The following is a 22,500-nucleotide window of genomic DNA, read 5'->3' on the forward strand; positions in this document are numbered from 1 at the left end:
CCAGGGCGTACTCCAGCAGCGCCGAGAACACGAAGCACAGGCACGTGGCCATCCACACGTCGATCGCCTTCACGTACGACACCTGCACAGCGTCACGGGCACTGCCTGTTCACCCACCGCCACACCCACACCCAACAACCCACCATCACCCACCCATCCTCCTCCTCCTCCTCATCTCCTTCTTCCTCCTCCTTCTTCCCCTTCATTATCATCATTTTCTTCTTCTTCCTCCTCTTTCTTCTTCTTCTTCCTCCTTCTCCCTCTTCTCCTTCTCCTTTTCCTCCTCCTTCCTCTCGTATTTCATTGTATTGTATTGTATTATATCGTATTACTCTTTTGTCACAACAGATTTTTCTGTGTGAAATTTGGGTTGCTCTCCCCACGGAAACAACACTTAGAGCGCCATCCTTTAAAAAAAAAATCTACTTGCAAATTTATTTGTTTTCCCATCGAAGTGGATTTTTCTACAGAATTTTGCCAGGGACAACCCTTTTGTTGCCGTGGGTTCTTTTACGTCCGCTAAGTGCATGCTGCAAACGGGACTTCGGTTTATCGTCTATCGTCTCAACGCTCTTCTTCTTCTTTTACTTCTATTCCAGTCTCAAGACGTTCTTCTTATTCTTCTTCTAACCCGAAGTCTCAAGACATTTTCTTCTTCTTTCCCGTAATCTCAAGGCGTCCATGGTCCTCCTCTGTCCTGCAGTCCAAACGCATTCTTCTTCTTCTTCAATCCACAGTCTTATGACCTTCTTTTTCTTCTATCCCGTAGTTTCAAGACGTACTTCTTCCTCTTCTTCGTTTTTTCTATATCCTATAGTCTCAAGACGTAGGGGTACCACTGACGACCTGGCAAGCAGTTTTCTCATGTCACAAAATATGTGAAAAGACGTCAGCTGAAGGTTGTTCTTTGAGATATCCATAACGTATATCGTATACACACAAACATAGACAGACAGACAGACACACGCACGCACCCACATAAAACGTACATCACATACACCACACACAAGCTCGATTATTCCAACGGATGTCGCTTCCATTGAACAGCCGAAAAAGTGAAGAACGAACGAGTGATTATTGTTTTTGGAGAGAGGAAGGTTTCCAGGGCAAAGGAGACACAGTCACACACCTTGATGGCGAAGCTGAACACTCTCCATCGGCTTCAACACAGCAGGACGACACAGACAGAAAGAAACACTGTCTTTGTTGACGATAAACCTGATGGAAAGAGATAAGCAGCCCTGGCATGTAGTTGCCTCTGTGTGCGTGTGTGTGAGTGTGTGAGTGTGTGCGTATCTCTCTGTCTCTCTGTGGATATTTGTTTTAATTTCAAACGGAGATGATCTTTGTTCACATCCCTTTTGCAGAGGGTGCTTTGCTCTGATTGGATGCGTGTGTGTGTTAGTGTGTTAGTGTGTGTGTGTGTGTGTGTGTGTGTGTGTGTGTGTGTGTGTGTGTGTGTGTGTTAGTATGTGTATTAATGTGCTTGTGTGTGTGTGTGTGTGTGTGTGTGTGTTTGTGTAGGTGTCAGTGTGCGTTAGTTTGTGTGTGTGAGTGTGTATATGAGTGAGTGTATGTGTGTGTGCGTGTGTGTGAGAGCGTGCGTGCGTGTTTATGTGAGGACAATAAACCTTGGGCAGGGAGGAGACGGCCATGGAGGTCTGTGTGGTCATGGTGAGGACGGTCAGGATGCCCAGAGAGATGCGGGCAGGCACAGCGTCCACAGACAGCCAGAAGGACACCTGAGACACACGGAGACAACCACATCACGCGGTGCTTACTGTGCGCTTCATGTCAGGCCGACACACAGCTTGGAACCAGCTTGGTACGTTAACAACGATAGTAAATAACAATAACGATAATGATAATAGTTGATTTATACTGCGCCTTTCATTTAGACACACTAATGCTCAAGGCACATTACACGAGTAAAATATCAACATAGAAAAGAAGCACTTCAAATAGAAAGCACAACTCATGCATTTGCCACCCCACCCATCCCCGCACATACCCAGAACAACTTCGGCATCCCCGGGATGGGGTTGGGGATTATGATTGTACAAACCAGCCCTACCCTTTCTACTTTCATCAAGACAGGGAAAAAAATGGTAAGTAGACATGGCACATAATCATGAAGAAACTTGAGATGGAGATCATGTTGAAACCCAACCTTACCATTCTTCACACACACACACACATACACACACACACACACGCACAAACACACACACACACACAAACACACACACACACACAAACACACACACACACACACACACACACGCATACACCTGTACGCAGAAGATAAAATGGTATGTTCCAAGGACACATTATAATGAGGACACTGGGGACGGAGATGGGGATAATAATATACACACAACCCCACCCTCCTCCACACACACACGCGCGCACACACACACATGTACACACACACACACACGCACGCGCGCGCGCACACACACACACACACGGCGCGCGCGACGCCGGTACGTACCCAGGACAACATGACAATGAGAATACTAGGGATGTAGATGGTGATCATGTAATACCCAAGGTTCCGCTGTAAATAGAAGTCCACGGCAATGCAGGTGAAGTTTTCTGAAACATGAACACCACACCGCGCGCACATGTACAGCAGCTTAAAGTTGTCCAAATGTCTGATCTGGTATACCCCCCCCCCCTCTTTCCTTGCCCCATCATCCGCGCCAATTCAGTGGCATTACAATGCTCATCCTGAACACACAGCCACACAACCAGGTTCGCAAACTGCAGTCTTAGTACAGCGCATGCAGCCCGCAGGGAACTAACGATATCACGCCACAATGAGGCCACACACACCAAAAGAGACCCCGCACCGCTGCTGAGTCACTTCAGTGGTGTTCAGTTGTGCCTGTTCTGATTCAACATAAAGTGGACATTACATACTAAGTGATAAGAAACTCCGGGGAGAGCTGGACAGTACAAGGTCTTCAGAGAAGATGCCCCGCTACTGACGAGAGACAAAGACGATGACAGCTGTCCAAACCTTAACAGAGTACAAGTGAAGGCTAAGATGACACTGAGTGAGGGTCTTCCGGAAAATGGAGACCGCAACCACGTCCCTCCGACAACAGCCCTCCCCCACATCCCCCCCGACAGCGAAGACTTCGACATGAACTCACCACAAACATGGAGATGGAGGGAAATGAAAACTGAGGTCAGCATGATAGCATGGCACGACAGGTCACAGGATGAGGTCAGCATGATAGCATGGCACGACAGGTCACAGGATGAGGTCAGCATGATAGCATGGCACGACAGGTCACAGGATGAGGTCAGCATGATAGCATGGCACGACAGGTCACAGGATGAGGTCAGCATGATAGCATGGCACGACAGGTGCCAGGATGAGGTCAGCATGATAGCATGGCACGACAGGTCACAGGATGAGGTCAGCATGATAGCATGGCACGACAGGTGCCAGGATGAGGTCAGCATGATAGCATGGTACGACAGGTCACAGGATGAGGTCAGCATGATAGCATGGCACGACAGGTGCCAGGATGAGGTCAGCATGACAGCATGGCACGACAGGTGCCAGGATGAGGTCAGCATGATAGCATGGCACGACAGGTGCCAGGATGAGGTCAGCATGATAGCATGGCACGACAGGTCACAGGATGAGGTCAGCATGATAGCATGGCACGACAGGTCACAGGATGAGGTCAGCATGATAGCATGGCACGACAGGTCACAGGATGAGGTCAGCATGATAGCATGGCACGACAGGTCACAGGATGAGGTCAGCATGATAGCATGGCACGACAGGTCACAGGTTGAGGTCAGCATGATAGCATGGCACGACAGGTCACAGGTTGAGGTCAGCATGATAGCATGGCACGACAGGTCACAGGATGAGGTCAGCATGATAGCATGGCACGACAGGTCACAGGATGAGGTCAGCATGATAGCATGGCACGACAGGTGCCAGGATGAGGTCAGCATGATAGCATGGCACGACAGGTCACAGGATGAGGTCAGCATGATAGCATGGCACGACAGGTCACAGGATGAGGTCAGCATGATAGCATGGCACGACAGGTCACAGGATGAGGTCAGCATGATAGCATGGCACGACAGGTCACAGGATGAGGTCAGCATGATAGCATGGCACGACAGGTGCCAGGTTGAGGTCAGCATGATAGCATGGCACGACAGGTGCCAGGATGAGGTCAGCATGATAGCATGGCACGACAGGTCACAGGATGAGGTCAGCATGATAGCATGGCACGACAGGTGCCAGGATGAGGTCAGCATGATAGCATGGTACGACAGGTCACAGGATGAGGTCAGCATGATAGCATGGCACGACAGGTCACAGGATGAGGTCAGCATGATAGCATGGCACGACAGGTCACAGGATGAGGTCAGCATGATAGCATGGCACGACAGGTGCCAGGTTGAGGTCAGCATGATAGCATGGCACGACAGGTGCCAGGATGAGGTCAGCATGATAGCATGGCACGACAGGTCACAGGATGAGGTCAGCATGATAGCATGGCACGACAGGTGCCAGGATGAGGTCAGCATGATAGCATGGTACGACAGGTCACAGGATGAGGTCAGCATGATAGCATGGCACGACAGGTGCCAGGATGAGGTCAGCATGATAGCATGGCACGACAGGTCACAGGATGAGGTCAGCATGATAGCATGGCACGACAGGTCACAGGATGAGGTCAGCATGATAGCATGGCACGACAGGTCACAGGATGAGGTCAGCATGATAGCATGGCATGACAGGTCACAGAGATGGGGGCAGTTTATTAATTTTCCATATTTCATGATAACTGATCATGATCGTGATGACGATGCTGCAATGTGTGTGTGTGTGTGTGGGGGGGGGGGGGGGGGGGGGGGGGGGGGGGCGGGGGGGTCCTTTTAGGTTTGTGACTAGTAGTTTGTTTTGGCATGCTGATGTTCTTTGCACTGTTTCTGAGGCTAAGACAACGATCACACCTTTGTAATGTGTGCTAGGATATCAGCCAGGTAACAAGACTGATCCAATTATTCTTTTCTCTGTCTGACTGTCCATCTGTCGGATAAAAAAAGCGCAGGTTCAAATGTCCTTGTTCAGAAAACACAGACATATTCATTGTGACGTTGTAAGAGGCATTTGGGAGAACAAGAAAAAAAAAAAGAAGAAAACCCCCCAAAAACAAAATAAACCCCACTAACGATGAAGGCAGCATTTGAAAGGCCGCTAACCTGTGTCTTGTGTAAAGATATTGAAAACAGGAAATTCCTTACCATCCTGTGGGTTTAAAAATTTAAAATTTTTTTTACCAAGTTGTTTCCGTACAGCCTTTCGGCTTCTTCTGACAATAAAGCGAGTCTGGGTCACAGCCGATCTGTCACTGGCCCACAGCGACACAGAGCTTTAAAGGAAATGTCTGTCCGGCTGAAAGGTCAAGAGAAGAGACGTGCCTTCCGGTTATTATCGGCCTGACAGGAATCCTGACCATTAGTCACGGGATTTCCGGGCAGTAATTCCCCTTGTCACAGGAATTATTTCCCCTCCTTTCTTCCATCACCCAGAGGACCGAAGAGATGAACACTTCTCTGGCTAGGTGTTTGACTACTGGACAATGGGTTAATCATAGCGGTACACACACCATCTCTTTGTGTATATACTCCACACAAAAATTTAAGAAAAACAACTTTCAGGTTAAATGAAAGTTTTACCATAACTAATGCATCAATCAAAACTGTCAGGATTGAATCTTCAACATTTCAGGAGTTCAAACTGACGTAACCACACATCGAATTGATCTGTCTCAGAATATTAAGCAACAAACGAAACGGGTGCAAAAAACCCAAAACAAACACACACACACACAAACAAGTACAAAATATCAGCGGTTTAGTTCAAAGTTGATAAGGCTGACTTTACAGCAAACTATCTTTGTTACTTAATTTGTAGCCTTTATATCTACATCTCTCTCTCTCTCTCTCTATATATATATATATACTTCTCTCTCTCTCTCTCTCTCTCTCTATATATATATATATAGAGAGAGAGAGAGAGTTTTGAAATAACATTTATTCGCATTTGTCACAAAAACCAAAGAAGCTAAAAAGACTGCTTTATCAAACAAAAAGATAATTGATAATCATGACAGTACACAGAGCACACACATACACACATGTCCACACACACACACACACACAATAACGCCAACACTGATTTTTCCCCACGCCCTTCACAGCCGTCCCCCCCTCACGTCCCACTCCCTCGCTCAATACCAACTACAAGTGCCGTCGGACAAGGCGCAGAACGAAAGAGGAGAGCCCTGAGCCTCACCGAAGTATCCCGAATCGTCGTCCTCGGCAGAGCAGTTTTTGGGCTGCAGGCCCTCCAGCTGGAACTGAGGCAGCACCATGCGTGCGTTCCACAGCATGGCACTGTGCGACCGCCACTGGAACTGCAGGTAGTTCTTGCTGAAGGCGACTGCAGCACACACACACACACACACACAGACATATGCACGCACGCGCACATGAACGCACATACACACACATGCATGCATGCAGACATGCACGCGCACTCACATGCACGCACACGGACACATGCACGCACACGGACACACGCACGCACGCGCGCACACACACACACACACCCACACACATGAATTTACAGTACACATACGTTTCAAGGAAAAGAAAAGGACATCTGGTTTCTCTACGGAAAAAGAAGGATTTTGTTTTCATAACAGACTGTCATGATAGAGTTGTCTTGTATGACAATATTCGCATGCTAATCCATTTAGTACGGGATAGTTTGGCTTGGGATTGTGTATAATAGTACAGGACAACACAGTACAGCACAGTACAGTAGAGTACACCAGAGTCGAGTACTGTACAGTACAACACAGAAAAGTACAGTTCAGAAACAAGTATTGTTTAAATCATAAATAATAAAGTATGGTATGGTATGGTTTGTTATACAGTATGGCAGGTTACACTTCCGTAAAGTGCAGTACAGAACAGTGCAGCATGGTACTGTATCATACAATGCAGAGTACAGTACAGTACGATTCTGTGCAGAGAACTTCAGTGCAATTAGTTCAATGAAATGTAGTGGAGAAACTTGTCACATTTCTTTGAATAAAGTTTGTACGACACTGCAATTCGCAAGTGGAAGAAAGGCTGATCTTCGCAGGGAGCACGCGTCGGTCATCCATATGCGCTGTAACATGTTTGCTACGCCACAGGTCCCTGTAGTCTCAGAGATTATATTTCGACACGAGATACAGACCTATCTAGTGGGTAACCAAGATACAGACCTATCTAGTGGTCACAGATAGATTCATGAGCACCCCCCCCCACCACCACCCTCCCCCCATCCCCCAGCTGGATGACAACGATGGTCATCATCGATCTCGATGGACACACACCAGTAGGTAACCAAGCGCTGGGAAGCGCGTTTTCAGATTCAGTGTCCCAGAGGTTCGGAATTCACTGCCTGCAAGTCTGAAAATTTCATATACTTGATTATTAAAAACAAAATTGTTCCATTTAGCTGTTGTGGAAATATTGTTTAAGTGTATGGTTTTTTTTCTGTTCCTGACATTGTATTGCATAGCTGTGGGCGATCTGTGTGTGTATGCGCACGCACACATACGCGTATATACATATATAGATAGATGTGTGTGTGTGTGTGTGTGTGTGTGTGTGTGTGTGTGTGTGTGTGTGTGTGTGTGTGTGTGTGCGAATGCGCAATAATAATAATAACAATGATTATTACTATCATATTTATTATCATCATTGTCATTATTATTCTTTCTCTCTCTCTCCACTTCTCTCTCCCTCTCTTTCCTTTCTTCCCTTTGTTGATCCTGTGTCCAGGTCCAGCTGAATTGTGAAGTCTGATGGATGGCAGGCGAACTGGCAAAACAAGAGACCGGAAGGGAAAGGAGGGGTCCGATAATTGGAGAGGGAGAGATGGGGGGTGTGGAGAGGGGTGTGGGGGTGTGGATGCTGTTTGGCATGACGCAAAACATCCTTGTTGACAGCAACCGTGGAGCAGAGAGGACTGCTGAAGCTGGCTGACGAAGAGGGGGAGAAGAAGAAGAGACAAACAAACAACAGAAAAAGTGAGGACAGTGAGTGCTGATCGCTGTCCCTTAACACGCCATTCCCATGCAGAGACAGGCGGGCTGGTGTCGGGGACGATGATGACTAATGAAGCCCACAGGCACAGACACGAAGAAAACTAACCTGCGTGGTGAACCGCGTGAATTTTTTTTTTTGTTTGTTTTGTTTTTTGTGGTTAAAACCCCGACGACATGCAACGCCACTATGCAACCACGGCATGGACGATGAGTTCAGCAAAAGCCGACGATTGATGAAGCAGCGGATCCACTCGTACGTTTGTTTTTTTTTTCCCGTGCCGCACGCGGTCAGTCAGTGTGCCGCATTTCAGGTCCGTCGGTCAGGAAATGAAGGGCGTGCATTCAACACTCAGTAAAAGTGATGATTAGGTGGATTTGGTAGAGAAAAATAAATAAGTCAAATGCCTGATAATTACGTTATCAGCTTCTTCAGATTTCGAAGTAGTAATCATAAGCTGGAAATAGAAACAGGGAGACACAAAGGCATGCCACGAGAGTTACGGTTTTGTAAGGTTTGTAACATGTCTGCGATTGGGGATGAGTTTCATTTTATAATGGAATGTCCCAATTATGATCAGTTACGAAATAGATATGTTCCTAAAATTATTTGTCTCCAAAATCGGTTTTTAATTTCTGTAATATGCTCAAAGGAGGCAAAAAATTCATTTTAGCTGTAAGTTAGATGATTAGATTTGCAAATGTTGCCTAGTTACACTTTTGGAGTTAAAAGACATTTGTGTTTTCTCAACTTTTATGTGACATTGTTGTGTATTTGGAAATGTTTGTTCTGGGCATGAAAAGATTATTTTGCAGTAATCCTCCATACTCCAATTGGAGTGAAAGGAAAGTAAAACTTGAAACTTGAAACTTGGCCACACAAGATAAAGTCTACGCATCAGCCACAGTTCAGGTGGTGGGCACAAAGCTTAGCAAAAGCAGTCAATCTGCACCACAAACCTCCGATGCACAGGCAAAAATTTGGACATCCCTTGGTTATCATCTGCATATTTGCACGTTAATTGTGGATATACGATGTCTGGACAAACAGCAGCTCAGCGAAAGACAGTTCGACGCAGCCATATTTCGCCGAACGTACAGTCAAAACCGCAAGTGTTAAAATATATCTACCTATCCCGATGAACACTTGTTATTTTACTGAACAATACTTACTTGAAATTGATGAATTATTTCGTCTTCCGTGCAGATAAATCATTATGACTTTCCGATGTTTGATAAACGAACGAACGAATCAAACTCAAAGAAATCTCTCTCTCTCTGTTTCTGTCTCTCTCTCTCTCACACACACACATACACACATTCATTCTCTCCATCTGTTTTGTCTCCTTCTCTGATCGTTTGTTAGTTCTGACATAAAGAACCCCCTCCTCCTCTCCCCCCCTCTCTCTAAGGCAAATCATTCCGTGTTTCTGATATTTGCGTTGGTAATCAATCAATCAATCAAGCAAACTTTTTCAAATCCCTTTCTCGATCGCTAATGATCTCATTCTCTTTCCTCCCTGTTTGTTCATTCAAACACAAAAGCTCTACTTCGATCATTCTTCCTCTCTTGAACAACGGTTGTTCTGTCAATCCACCATTACAGCAATTACGCAGACAAACACTCTTTCGACCAGCTGTCACACTCTGAAATTAAAGTTGCGCCGAGCTGTCGTTCGCCGATTTTTTGTCACACACCCGATTCTCTCTCTCTCTCTCTCTCTAACGCTCACACACCTTGTAAAGGGCCAATACCGCTCAAAGAAACTTGTGAACGTGGGAGAAGCAGTGCACGAACGATGAAGTAGAGAAAGAAAAAGCAGGAGAAGGAGGAAGAGGAGGAGGAGGAGGAGGAAGAGGAGAAGGAGGAGGAGGAGGAAGAGAAGAAGGAGAAGGAGGAGGAGGAGGAAGAGGAGGAGGAAGAGGAGAAGGAGGAGGAGGAGGAAGAGAAGGAGGAGAAGGAGGAGGAAGAGGAGGAGGAAGAGGAGAAGGAGGAGGAAGAGGAGGAGGAAGAGGAGAAGGAGGCAGTAATGCTTTACCATCTTCCAAGCCGGAAACCACTTTCTTTACGGTTGCAGCACTACCAGTGGACAAGCTCGCTCATTCCCTTCGACACGTTAATGTCCACGGCAGTACATTCATGTGGCTGGTGGCTGCACGTATTGCATAATTGTGAGTATTCCCGCCGTCCGATATTTATGCCCCACGTGACAGAACTGTGGCATGTTGATCCTGCGGCGTAATAATGCTGTCAAGGACGCTGTTTGAGATCCACGGTACACAGCTACAGGCAATGTTCCTTTGTCTCGCATGACAAGAGAACACTCTTTGGGGACACAAACCACATAAGAACTGTGTTCCTCGTTCTGGGTCAGCCAAAGGGACACTCTTTATGGACGCAAGCCATTGAAGAGCCATGTTACTGGTGCTGCGTCCACTGCGTGAGTGGTCTGGAGAACGTGCATGCGGTACTCCTTCACTCGTTCACCAGTCGACGATAAACCAGAGAAAAGGTTAAATCACCCAACGTGAATCAGCCTAAGGCGACGCTGTCAAACCTCCTGGGAAACATTTCCTCTAAGTATTTGGTAAAAGAACGCGAGAAAAGAATCCATGAACTGATCCATAGGTAATCAATTCGACGCCCATGTTTCAATTCAGGAAACAACAACAATAACAACTACAAACAAAGATTGGCTAGAAAAAAGCAAACAGAGGGACAGACAGACATAGACAGGCAAAGTCATTTATTCACTAACAGGTGTACACGCACGAAAGCTTGTGTGTACGGGCATGCACAAGTTGAGTGAAATACAGGAATGTATTCTGCATTCTATTACTAGCTGTTTTTAGTTTAATTTGATAAATATAGTCATCCCGTTGAATGCGCTCCTAACATTTTCCTAATACGCTTTAGATTATTTATGTGAAGTGACTGCTGCAAGTGATGGACATTTTAAATTTGATCGACAACAATAACAACAACAACAAAAGCAAAAAACCCAACCCCCCTCCCCCCGCAAAAAAAAAAACAAAAAAAACAAAACAAAACAAAACAAACAACAACAAAAAAAACAACAAACAACAACCACCAAAAACAAAACAACAAAACAAAACAAAAAACCCGGTTTACCGCATCAACCTGTTCTGGCGTCAAAGAAAAATATTAGTTGCTTTTGCCATGTGCATACTGAGGAAGTGTCATTAGCAGTGAACATTAAGATAGTGTCACGTTAGTGGCATGGAATCCGTCAGTACACATTCCTCAAGTGATCCAGGTTTTCCTCCAGCAGTCGAAACTCTTCTGCGTCACTTTTATCAGAACAGGATTTCCCAAAAGATAAACATATATTTAACATTCCATTCGTTGAGAAGGAGAGGGAAACATGAAAGGAGGGGTCGGTGGGAAAGAGAGAGAGGGGGTGGGGGTGGGGGAGAAGAAGCGAGTAGGAACGATGATGAGAACAGTGGAGAGAAGGGAAGGGGGTAAGTATGGGTGGGATGGAGGAAGATGGGATATATATAGATAGATAGATAGATAGAGAGAGAGAGAGAGAGAGAGAGAGAGAAAGAGAGAGAGAGAGATACAGACAGACAGACAGACAGACAGTTTCAGTTTCAGTTGCTCAAGGAGGCGTCACTGCGTTCGGCCAAACCATATACGCTACACCACATCTGCCAAGCAGATGCCTGACCAGCAGCGTAACCCAACGCGCTTAGTCAGGCCTTGAGAAAACCCCCCCAAAAAAACAAAAAAACAAAAAAAACAAAAAACAAAACGGGGGAATAAATAATAGATAAGCTTACATAAATAAATAAATAAATGAATAATAATTATAATATAGAAAAAGGTAGTAGTAATAATAATAGTAATACTAATAAAATGATTAAAAAAAAGAGAAAAAAAAATAAAAAAAAAATAAAAGGAAGGGTCGGTGGGAAAGAGAGAGAGAGAGAGAGAGAGAGAGAGAGAGAGAGAGGGGGGGGAGAGAAGAAGAGACAGACAGAGAGACAGGAACAACAGAACCAGGGGAAGGTAAACAACGCATGAAAAGACGTCGACAACACTGATGATGACGGATGATGGGCAGCTGAACAAACCCTCAGCACCTGACCCCAGCTCAGTCACCGCCCGCCTCTAATGATTCCCTTCATCTTGGCCTGCCCGTCATAAAACTCTCTCCCTCTCCTGAAGCCTACAATGCAAACAGTGTTTATCTGGATTAAAAAACAACAACAACAACAACAAAAACCTATCAGACTCGTGGGTTTTCAGCAGTGCACAGGAGATAATTAATAATGTCTCATTGTTTGTCTTGGAATATGATCTCATGTAAATAAAAATAATAAAAGACGTGTCAATAAGGATGTGTCAAAAATGCTGCGCACCTGTTTTAACTCACTCAGTACGGCCAGTCCTCTCTTCTCCTCTACACAGACCCCTCGGATGTCCAGTGGGTGTCTGAATGACCCAACCTTTAGCTTCCGTCGTCAGAATTGTGGTATTCTTTGTCAACATTCACCTCTTCAGTGTAAGAGCCTTCCGCTTGCAATATTTTGATGATGGTAATTGGGCTGAAACGCTGTTAACGTCGTCTCTTTCGCCGTTCGTATGGAGAGAGTTAACTTGGACAGTTCAGAGTTGCCCCAAATCTGAATGTAGCTCATAGCTACTTCCCAAACTACACGTCGACAATTCACTATTATATCCCCTTCTGAAGCTGAAATTAGTTCACTATTACTCCCCAAACAACATGTAAACAGTCTAGCTGCTTGAACAATAGGTATGATATATCCGATTTTTTTCCGCGTATCTGGTATGATACCAATAATTATTTCCTAGCATTTCACAGTTAATCTATATCAATGTTCATCTAATCTTTTTTTTCTTTTTCTTTTTCTTAAAAAGAGTGTACGACATTCTGGTCAAGCCAACTGCTGACTTTTTCCTACCAAGAAACTGAATGGCTTCTTCAACGTATTGTAAAGGTAATTTGAACCTGATTACTATGTCGTTGTCGATACTTTGGCATTAAGAGTCTTCTTGTTTCTATGTTTTTTTCTTTTGTGCAATTTTTCTTTTGGTAAGGTTTCACATTTGGTAAGGTATCACTTATATTAGAGAACGCCAGTGCGAATTTTTCAAACTTTGGTAGAGGAGGCTGGAAACTTTAACATTTATCTAAACGATATTGGGTAGAAGGAAACCAATTTTCATTTTGCTGATCATTTCAGTTTTTTTTTAAATAGTTAAAAAAAAAAATCTTCTTATCGTTTTTTTAAAAATAATCCATTAGTTTTTGTTTTATTTTATAGCTTTTTAGGATCTGATACTTCTTCCGAACGAAAATAAGCCAGGTAAATGTCTTAGCTTCCTGATCAATTCTACTGTAACGCGTTTTGCTGTTTTCGTAGTGTGTTGATCTGATTTTTGCTGTTTTCGTAGTGTGTTGATCTGATTTTTGCTGTTTTCGTAGTGTGTTGATCTGATTTTTGCTGTTTTAGTAGTGTGTTGATCTGCTTTTTGCTGCTTTCGTGGTGTGTTGATCTGATTTTTGCTAAATCTTGCATGCTCTTCTCTTTTTCAGTCTTTTCTTTTTCATATTCTTTGTTCCATCAACCTTCAACACAATGTTTTCCGCCAACTGATTTTTTTTCTTGTACGAATTGAAACTGTGTTCGTAAATTGAATATTTTGCGTTTCAGTTGTTTTGTCTTTATCGCTGGGAATGCTACAGTATTTTACATTGTCTGCACGATTATAATATATGTATATATATATATATATATATATATATATCCACTATCTTTTTACATTTGCAGAGAGACAACACACACACACACACACACACACACACACACGCACACGCACACAGGATACTGAAATGTTTAATGTCTAATGTCATTAGAGAGAGATAGATAGATAGATATATAGATAGAGAGAGACAGAGAGAGAGACAGAGAGAGAGAGAGAGAGAGAGAGAGAGAGAGAGAAACAGAGACAAAGACACAGATCTACCCCATCCATGTTGTTCTTTTGCAGACAGACAGACAGACATGCAGACGGACGGGCTGGCTGATAGACAGATATTACGGAAGTCTTGGCAGGCACACAGCAGCACACGGTGTTTTTTTTTATTTTATACTTTATCTTAATAACAACAAAAACAAAAACAACAACAACAACAATAATAATAATAATAATAATAACAATAATAATAATAATGATAATAATAACAATAATAATAATAATAATAATAACAATAATAATAATAATGATAATAATAATAATAATAATAATGTGCATTTTAAGACGCTTATCCCCTTGGAGAGCTCTGAGCGCCATTACAATTTCTTAAGAAGGCAAGAATATTTACACACTTATCCACAAAACTATGCTCATCCACACACAAGTATATATATATATCTACACTTATCAACAAAAAAGTATGCACATACATACATACATACATACATGTAAACTAATGTACTTACCAACCTACCTACCTGCATACCTAACTACTGAACGATACATAAATTATCGCTCACTGCCAACCCAACAACGATGTCTCTGCCAGGTATATATCAACACAAAGCAATACCACACAGGGTCCTGGAAAAAAAACTTCCCACGAGAAAAGCACACACACACACACACACACACACACACACACACACACACCGTCAAAACAACGATCTACCCCTAAACAACAGTTCACCACACAAACAGAAGAAAACCAAGCACACACACTGATGACCACGCCAGGCCGAGCACTTAACTGGATGGTTCAGATTCCCTCATTCGTGGGATGAGATCGTGGGTATACCAATGACCCAATTTACATGTATATAGGGTCTCTGGGTATACATACAAACATGCAGACAGACAGCTAAGCAGGCAGACAGACGGACCAACAGTGTCAGTCAGACAGACAGACAGACAGACTTACAGCTGCGGAGGAAGAGGGTGCAGACTTGCTCGTCCATGGGGTATTTGTGCAGGAGCATGGGACAGGTGGCAGTGACCGAGATCCTGCACGCAACAAACACAAGAGTGCCTTCCTCGTGACTCTAAAAGAAAGAAATGGTTTGTTGACACGTTTGACTCACGTGCGCACTGAAGCGGAGAGAGAGAGAGAGAGTGAGAGAGAGAGAGAGGGGGGAGAGAGAGAGGGGAGAGAGAGAGAGGAGAGAGAGAGAGAGGGGAGAGAGAGAGAGAGAGAGAGAGAGAGAGAGAGAGAGAGAGGAGAGAGAGAACTCTGAACTCAAAACGTTTTTCATTCAAGGATTAGGATTTTAGAGAGAGAGAGGGAGAGAGACAGAGAGACACACACACACACACACACACACACACACACACACACACACACACACACACACACAGAGGGTGTACGGGTGGGTGGGCAGACAGACAGACAGACAGACAGACAGAACCAAGAGGACACTGACTCCCCATTTTTTTTCCAGATGGCAGCATGATCACTAAACACTTCATTGTCCACAGACACACAAAGCATCCCGAGTCTTTGCATGATTACTTTGTTATGTGTGGAGCAGCACTGATGAATGCGATGAGGGGATTTCCTTGAGTGGTGTTATTCCAGACAGACATACAGACACACACACTCACACACAGACACACACACACACACACACACAAGGACTCAGGAGAGCTGAGATGTTTTGTGAACCAAGAAGACATTGACTCCACTTATCCATTCAAGCTAGTTGCTAATAACCCCCCTTCCACCTCACCCCGATCCCTTGCCTCTATGATCTTCGCCGTGATTCCAGATCGACAACCTTTTATTCCTTCTCCCAACCCCAACCCGTGCTGTGGGAGGTCTGTGTCTGCTTTATCGTTACATGGAGGGTCTTTGAGAATGAACGACGCAGTTCCCAGTTGTGGAACGCTGGACAAGTATTCTGCAGGCTTCAGGCCGGTGCCCCCCCCACCCCCCTCCCTTCAACGCCCCCCCCAGGAAAGCTACATAAACGTGGCCATGTGAATGGACTGACGTAGTGGTAATGGCCCTGTGGTGCTAGAGGTCCGTCCATTCTATAGACTTCCGGGATGTACGGTGTGCTATCGGTCTGCCTAAGCTTCCACACACGCACCCATCCTCCCACACACTCACACACTCACCCATCTCCCCCCCCCACACACACACCCACCTTCTCACATAAGCACCCACCTTCCACACACGCACCCACCTACCTTCCCACACACTCACACACCTTCCCACACACTCAACCACATTCCCACACACGCACCCACCCACCTTCGCACACAAGCATCCACCTTCCACACACCCACCCACCCACCTTCGCACACAAGCACCCACCTTCCACACCCCCACCCACCTTCCCACACACACACTCACCCACCATCCCACACACTCACCCACCTTCCCACACAAGCACCCACCTTCCCACACACGCACCCGCCTACCTTCCTACACACGCACCCACCTTCCCACACACGCACCCACCTACCTTCCCACACACGCACCCACCCACCTTCCCACACACACACCCATCTACCTTCCCACACACACACTCACCCACCTTCCCACACACGCACCCACCTACCTTCCGACACACGCACCCACCTACCTTCCCACACAAGCACCAACCTTCCCACACACGCACCCACCTACTTCCCACACAAGCACCCACCTTCCACACACGCACCCACCTTCCCACAAACACAACGAGCGCGCGCGCGTGTACGTTGCTAATCAGGTAATAAAAAGAACGGTGACAGAACACAAGCCTTTAGACAACATGACCTTAAGGGTGTCAACCAATAGGTCGTTATACTCAACCCCTTCGCTGACAGGACACAAAACGCAAAACAACGTCGAACAACGACGGGCATAACACACGAGTGGTTAAAGCGTTGGATGTTTCTGGCGCTGCATTTTCCACATTTTACATCTTTGGCCTGCAAATCACTCCACTGTACCGATAGACATCTTAAGCCGGTCAAAGAAAATCCAACATGCCCATAAAATCTTAGGCCTGCCACAGAAAGTCCGGCATGCCCACAAATACTAGGCCTGTAACATACAATCCACTGTGTCTGCAGACATCTCATACTTGTCAGTGACAATGCGGACACTGCGCTTGACGCCAGTTTGACCACATATGGTGACCACAGCCGTGTTAGTCGCTTCCTGGACAGAAAGGAGGGGGTACGGTTCTCACCCAGCGATGGCCTTGGATCAACATTTTCTCGTGTGGAGTTCGACCCACGCGTTGTAGTTGACCATCCACGTTGACTTGTCCATGCGACGTTCTACACCGATGTCACCGTAGACAGCTCTCTTTCGTCCGCAAAGCCCGAACCCCCTGCCACTCCCACTCCACACACCTTCGTCTCAAGGTGCCTCTTTGTATGCATAAAACATTGGTGAGTAACTGTCCACAGCGATGCAGTCTGACTGTAAGGGATCTCACTTCAAGCAAAAACGATGCATGTGGGAGATTCAATGGGAAAAGTGCGTGTGTGTGGATGGAAAGTGTTGAGGTGGGGGATGAAGGAAGAGGGTGGGGAGAAGACGCGCGAGCGTGTGAGCTTGTGCTGAAGCGAGTTTTAAACATAAAAATACCATTTTCAGCCTGGGGTGACATCCAGTTTTACGATCGCGCATATATTTCCGACTGTGGTCATCGCGGAAGATTCCGTCCTTCACACGAGTTATCTGCAGTTCCCAGTTCGCTACGGGTCGTGCCTTTCCCAACGGAGAACCCACAACCTACCGCCATCACCGTTCCCATTTCCGTTTCTGTCCCCAGTGGCTTTTCCATTCCAATTTTTGCCCAGATCAACCACTCATCTTCATCTCTTGGCTTAACGCCACCAATCGAATTATCGCTCTCTGCCTGTGCCGGCCTGGGCAGCCCCACAAGGTACACGTTTCCTCTCGCCTGCTGTTTATGACAGCCCGATGGATGTGCTTTTCAAGGCCGCGAGAGCCGCCATGCTCAGCGTCCGCATTAATCTGATTGGTCCGCCTGCGTATGGCAAGGGGGATTACTCAGGGGACCCGACTCTGCCTGCCCTCGTTCTGAATTTCCGCCAATGCTGATAGAGATCACGAGGCTTGCGGGGGTGGTGGGCCCACCAAGGTCAACATCCTGTGATGATTTTGTTATGTTTTTCATCACGCAATTTGTCTCACGGCCTCTTTAGAAACCAAATAATCATCCATCAGACACGTATTTTCCGTGAGGATGTTATCTTTTGATTACGTCCAAGAGCTGCCCTGATTCTGATACATCGATGTGAAGTGTCCACGGGAGTGACAGCTACAAAAGGCTTTCAAACCTGAATGGCAGATTCGGAGGCAGCATCGAGAAGAGAAGAGTACACTGGTCGTCGAGTGGAAACCATTCAAACTAAAACGACAACATCAACAACAACAAAACCCAAACAAACGTGTATAATGACTTCCCAGGTGCTTGGAAAATTCCAGAGGAAAATACAGGCTATTCTGGGTGAAGGCAAGCGCTGCCTACAAGAATGGTGATTTCCAGCAGAGTGCTCTATCGTATAAATGAAGGAGAATTTCTTATCTTTCAACTCATGTTAAAGGTCATGCCAAGGCGATTTTGAAGCAGTTGACTTTTTTTCTTTTTACTTCACGACACATACACACCTTAACCCATTGAACCGTACGTGTGACCTAAACAGCAGGTTCTTTAACATGAGCATTTCATATTACGCATGAGTATTCACGGGAAGGAAAATAATACTCTATCGAATCTGTTTCTGTTGATTGGAAGACAGGAGTGAAGTACCGGGGTTGGGGGTGGGTGGGTGGGGGTGATCGGAGATCGGGGGATCAGAATTCAACGTTCTGACTACAGGGTTAAACTCCCTTTTTGTGTAAATGCATGTAAAAGATAAAAATAAACACGTAAGATATTCCGTAATGCACGTCAGAAGAGTTCGGTGGGTTATGAATAGAATAGAATAGAATATGTCTTTATTACCAATGTACCGGGCTCACAAGGAATGGGGGGGGGGGGGGGGGGGGGGGGGGGATAGTACATAACAAGATACGAACATAAATCGAAAATCATACACAAACACAGATACAGTAGAAATAAGATACATACAAGTGCATATCAATATAAAAACTTGTGCATACTCACGCATGCTCGCACTGCACACACACACACAACAAATATACAACAACATAAAAACAACAAAACAACAGCAACAACAAAAGCAAAGATACAACAAAAAAAAACAAACAACAACACGATAATAAAAACAACAAACAACCCCCAAAACAAAAACAAACAACAACACCCCCCCACCAAAAAAAAAAAGAACAACAAAACAAAACAAAAACAAAAAAACAAACAAAAAACAAACAACCAAACCCAAAACAAACAAGAGAGGCAAGGCCTTCAAGACTCACTTGTGATAAATTACGTCCCCTAGCAGAGTAATTTCCCTTTTTTACTATCTGCACCAAAACGTTTGCAAAATAAATAAAAATTCCATGCTTAGCAAAAGAAGGTCCTGTTTGAACAAAAAATGATAATAATGACTCCTCTAGTTGTTGTGTCAGAATAAGAGGTCAAAGTGCCAAGTTTAGAGAATACAAAAAATATCAATATAACAGTAAATGCAGTTTGCATATAATTAGGCTTCTTTTTAAATTTTTTTTGTGCCCATCCCAGAGGTGCAATATTGTTTTAAACAAGATGACTGGAAAGAACTGAATTTTTCCTATTTTTATGCCAAATTTGGTGTCAACTGACAAAGTATTTGCAGAGAAAATGTCAATGTTAAAGTTTACCACGGACACACAGACACACACACAGACAACCGAACACCGGGTTAAAACATAGACTCACTTTGTTTACACAAGTGAGTCAAAAACCACCATTCAAACAGAAGAAGCCCACATTTCCAAACAACAACAACAACCCCCCAAAAAAAACAAAAACAAAACAAAAACAAACAAAACAAACATGTCCATGGGCTCCAACATTCACCCAATCGTTTGTTTTGCAGTTGTTGTCCCCAAAAGGCCCAAACACAAGATCCACCGGAGTTCTGATGCCAGACTACAGGACGAACGGCGCCTGCTCTGTCACTGGCTTCTCTACTATTCTTCTTTTGCTTCTTTTCCCAATGGCAAACTGCCTTTAAAACCACCTTTCTCCTTCTTTTCATTTTCTGTTGTTGTTTTAGAAACATTTTTTTTTGGTTACAACAGATATGTGTGTGTGTGTGTGTGCTCGAGCGCGCGTATGTTTCTGACGTCAAGCCGCTATCTCGTGCGACAGCATGTCACCATTTTGTAGTGTGGTGCATGCATTTTTATTTTTGTCTGTCTGTGTGTTCCTCTGTTCACTTCCGAAAATGTAACACTCCCCACACACCCCTTCCCCCAACACACAATACACACAGAGAAGATGCCTCTACAGGAATTACCCAGGGGTAAATGGAGCGGAAGACAAAAGGAAATATAATAGCAAAAAGAAATGGAAGAAGTGGGGGGTTCGGGGGGTGTATGCTGGGTATGTTCTTGTTTCCATAACCTACCGAACGCTGATATGGATTACTGGTTCTTAACGTGCGCATTTGATCTTCTGCTTCCGTATACACACGAAAGGGGTTCAGGCACTAGCAGGTCTGCACATATGTTGACCTGGGAGATCGTAAAAATCACCACCCTTTACCCACCAGGCACCGTCGCCGTGATTCGAACCCGGGACCCTCAGATTGAAAGACCAACGTTTTAATCACTCGGCTATTGCGCCCGTCAAAGATCAATACAAAAGTTCTCCTTTTTCTGCTGCGTCCTCTTCTGCGTTCATGGTCTTCAAATTCCTTTAAACTCCACGTTCATTCGTTTTTGAAAATGAGTAAGCATCTCAACACGTATGAAACAAAATGTAATCGGCCACATCAGCAGCCGCATTCCGTTTTCGGATGAAGGTGCATGCTGGAAACATGGAATATAACATAGAATACTTCGAATGCCAGGTGATTGTCACAACCACATGGTGGTCACGCCGTGAAAGGAATTCTCTTTGTCTACACAATGGCTGACGAGTTATGGAAGACAGACAAAAGAAGTGAAGTCAGACACTGAGGTCACTCTCTATGACATCATGGGTCCAGACAGGAGGTGGGCACTACTGAAAAGTATACATTTTACAATGAGTCCTCTTGCTCCAAATTCAAATGTCATCAGCAACCCAGTGCACGCCCCCTTTTTTTCTACACAAACTGGGAATAGGACTTCATTCTTTTCAAGATGGATAACAGAAAGACGCTCACTCAGTCTGGCTCCGCGACTAAGCCATTATTGTCGTCGGTAGGGGCTTTAGTAGAGGGTGTCCTAAGTGCGCTGAGTCAGAACAGGAAACCACTGAACACCACCGAAGTGACTCAGCAGCGGTGCAGGGTCTCATCTGGTGCGTGGCCTCCTGGCGACCTAACATCGATGGTTCCCTGCGGACTGCCGACGCTGGGACTGTGACAGACGGATCCTGGTGTGGCCAGTGGTATGGGGGTGGGGGACTCGGAATGGGCGGCGTGGGAGTGATGCCACTGAAACTGCGCACGTGATGGGATAGCAAAAAACAAAAACAAAAAACAAACGAAAAAACGAAGACCTTTTGCAGCGAGTATGGGTGCATCACCACACGGTGACACCCCCCCCCAACCCTGCCCCCCCCCCCCCCCCCACACACAAAGGGTCCGGAACACACGGCTTGGCTTTGACACACACGGCCAAATGACGTCATCAGTGGCTGAGCAAGTGCATTGTTAATCCTATTTGTCCAGCTTTACCGGTAGTCGTGACAGGCTAAAAAATATTTTGGTTTTGGCCTGTGTTAGTGCTATGTTCATTTTAAGTTCAAGGAGAAAGCAAAACGCATTACTGTGGCGCCTACTTAAATTAGTGAATTTAATTTGTTTATATGATTGCAGCGCTCCATTGTTGATTGTAAATACACATGACGCTGCCAATTGTATTAGTGTTACGGGGCCCTCGACTGATTGCATGCTGAGCTGTTGATGTCAGTCTTGCTATGTTAATTTTCAGTGCTAAGGCCATTTGTCTACTGAATTAGCGCGGCGTTAATATGAATTAGTGTCATGTTAAGAGCAGCAGTGCAAAGTTAACTTTGTTAATTGAGTCAAAGTTAACTTTGTTGAGTCGAAGATATGTTAGTGCAGCAGTGTCACGATAACTTTGTTAGTCCAAAGTCCCCGCTGCTTTTGCAGCAATGTACAAATCCACATGGAATGATTCAGCGCAGTTCTAATCCCATCAGAGTCCCGTGGATACAGCTGCCACCTGAACCTCTC

The 22,500-nt window shown here is 45.2% G+C and overlaps 1 protein-coding gene across 1 annotated transcript in view; it reads right to left on the reverse strand.

Annotated features, from left to right (window-relative positions):
- Nucleotides 1–22,500, reverse strand: part of LOC143298828 (glycine receptor subunit alpha-2-like) — a 139,181-nt gene that overhangs the window by 3,180 nt on the left and 113,501 nt on the right. The window contains exons 6-10 of the mRNA XM_076611821.1: nt 15,101–15,183; nt 6,344–6,490; nt 2,495–2,598; nt 1,632–1,742; nt 1–82 (exon numbers count right to left, since the gene is read on the reverse strand). The exon at nt 1–82 is cut by the window's left edge and continues 92 nt beyond it. Of these exons, the coding sequence (XP_076467936.1) occupies nt 1–82; nt 1,632–1,742; nt 2,495–2,598; nt 6,344–6,490; nt 15,101–15,183 (527 nt within the window). The remainder of the gene's footprint in view (nt 83–1,631; nt 1,743–2,494; nt 2,599–6,343; nt 6,491–15,100; nt 15,184–22,500) is intronic.

This window comes from Babylonia areolata, chromosome 24 (genome assembly GCF_041734735.1).
Source record: "Babylonia areolata isolate BAREFJ2019XMU chromosome 24, ASM4173473v1, whole genome shotgun sequence".
NCBI lineage: Eukaryota > Metazoa > Mollusca > Gastropoda > Neogastropoda > Buccinidae > Babylonia > Babylonia areolata.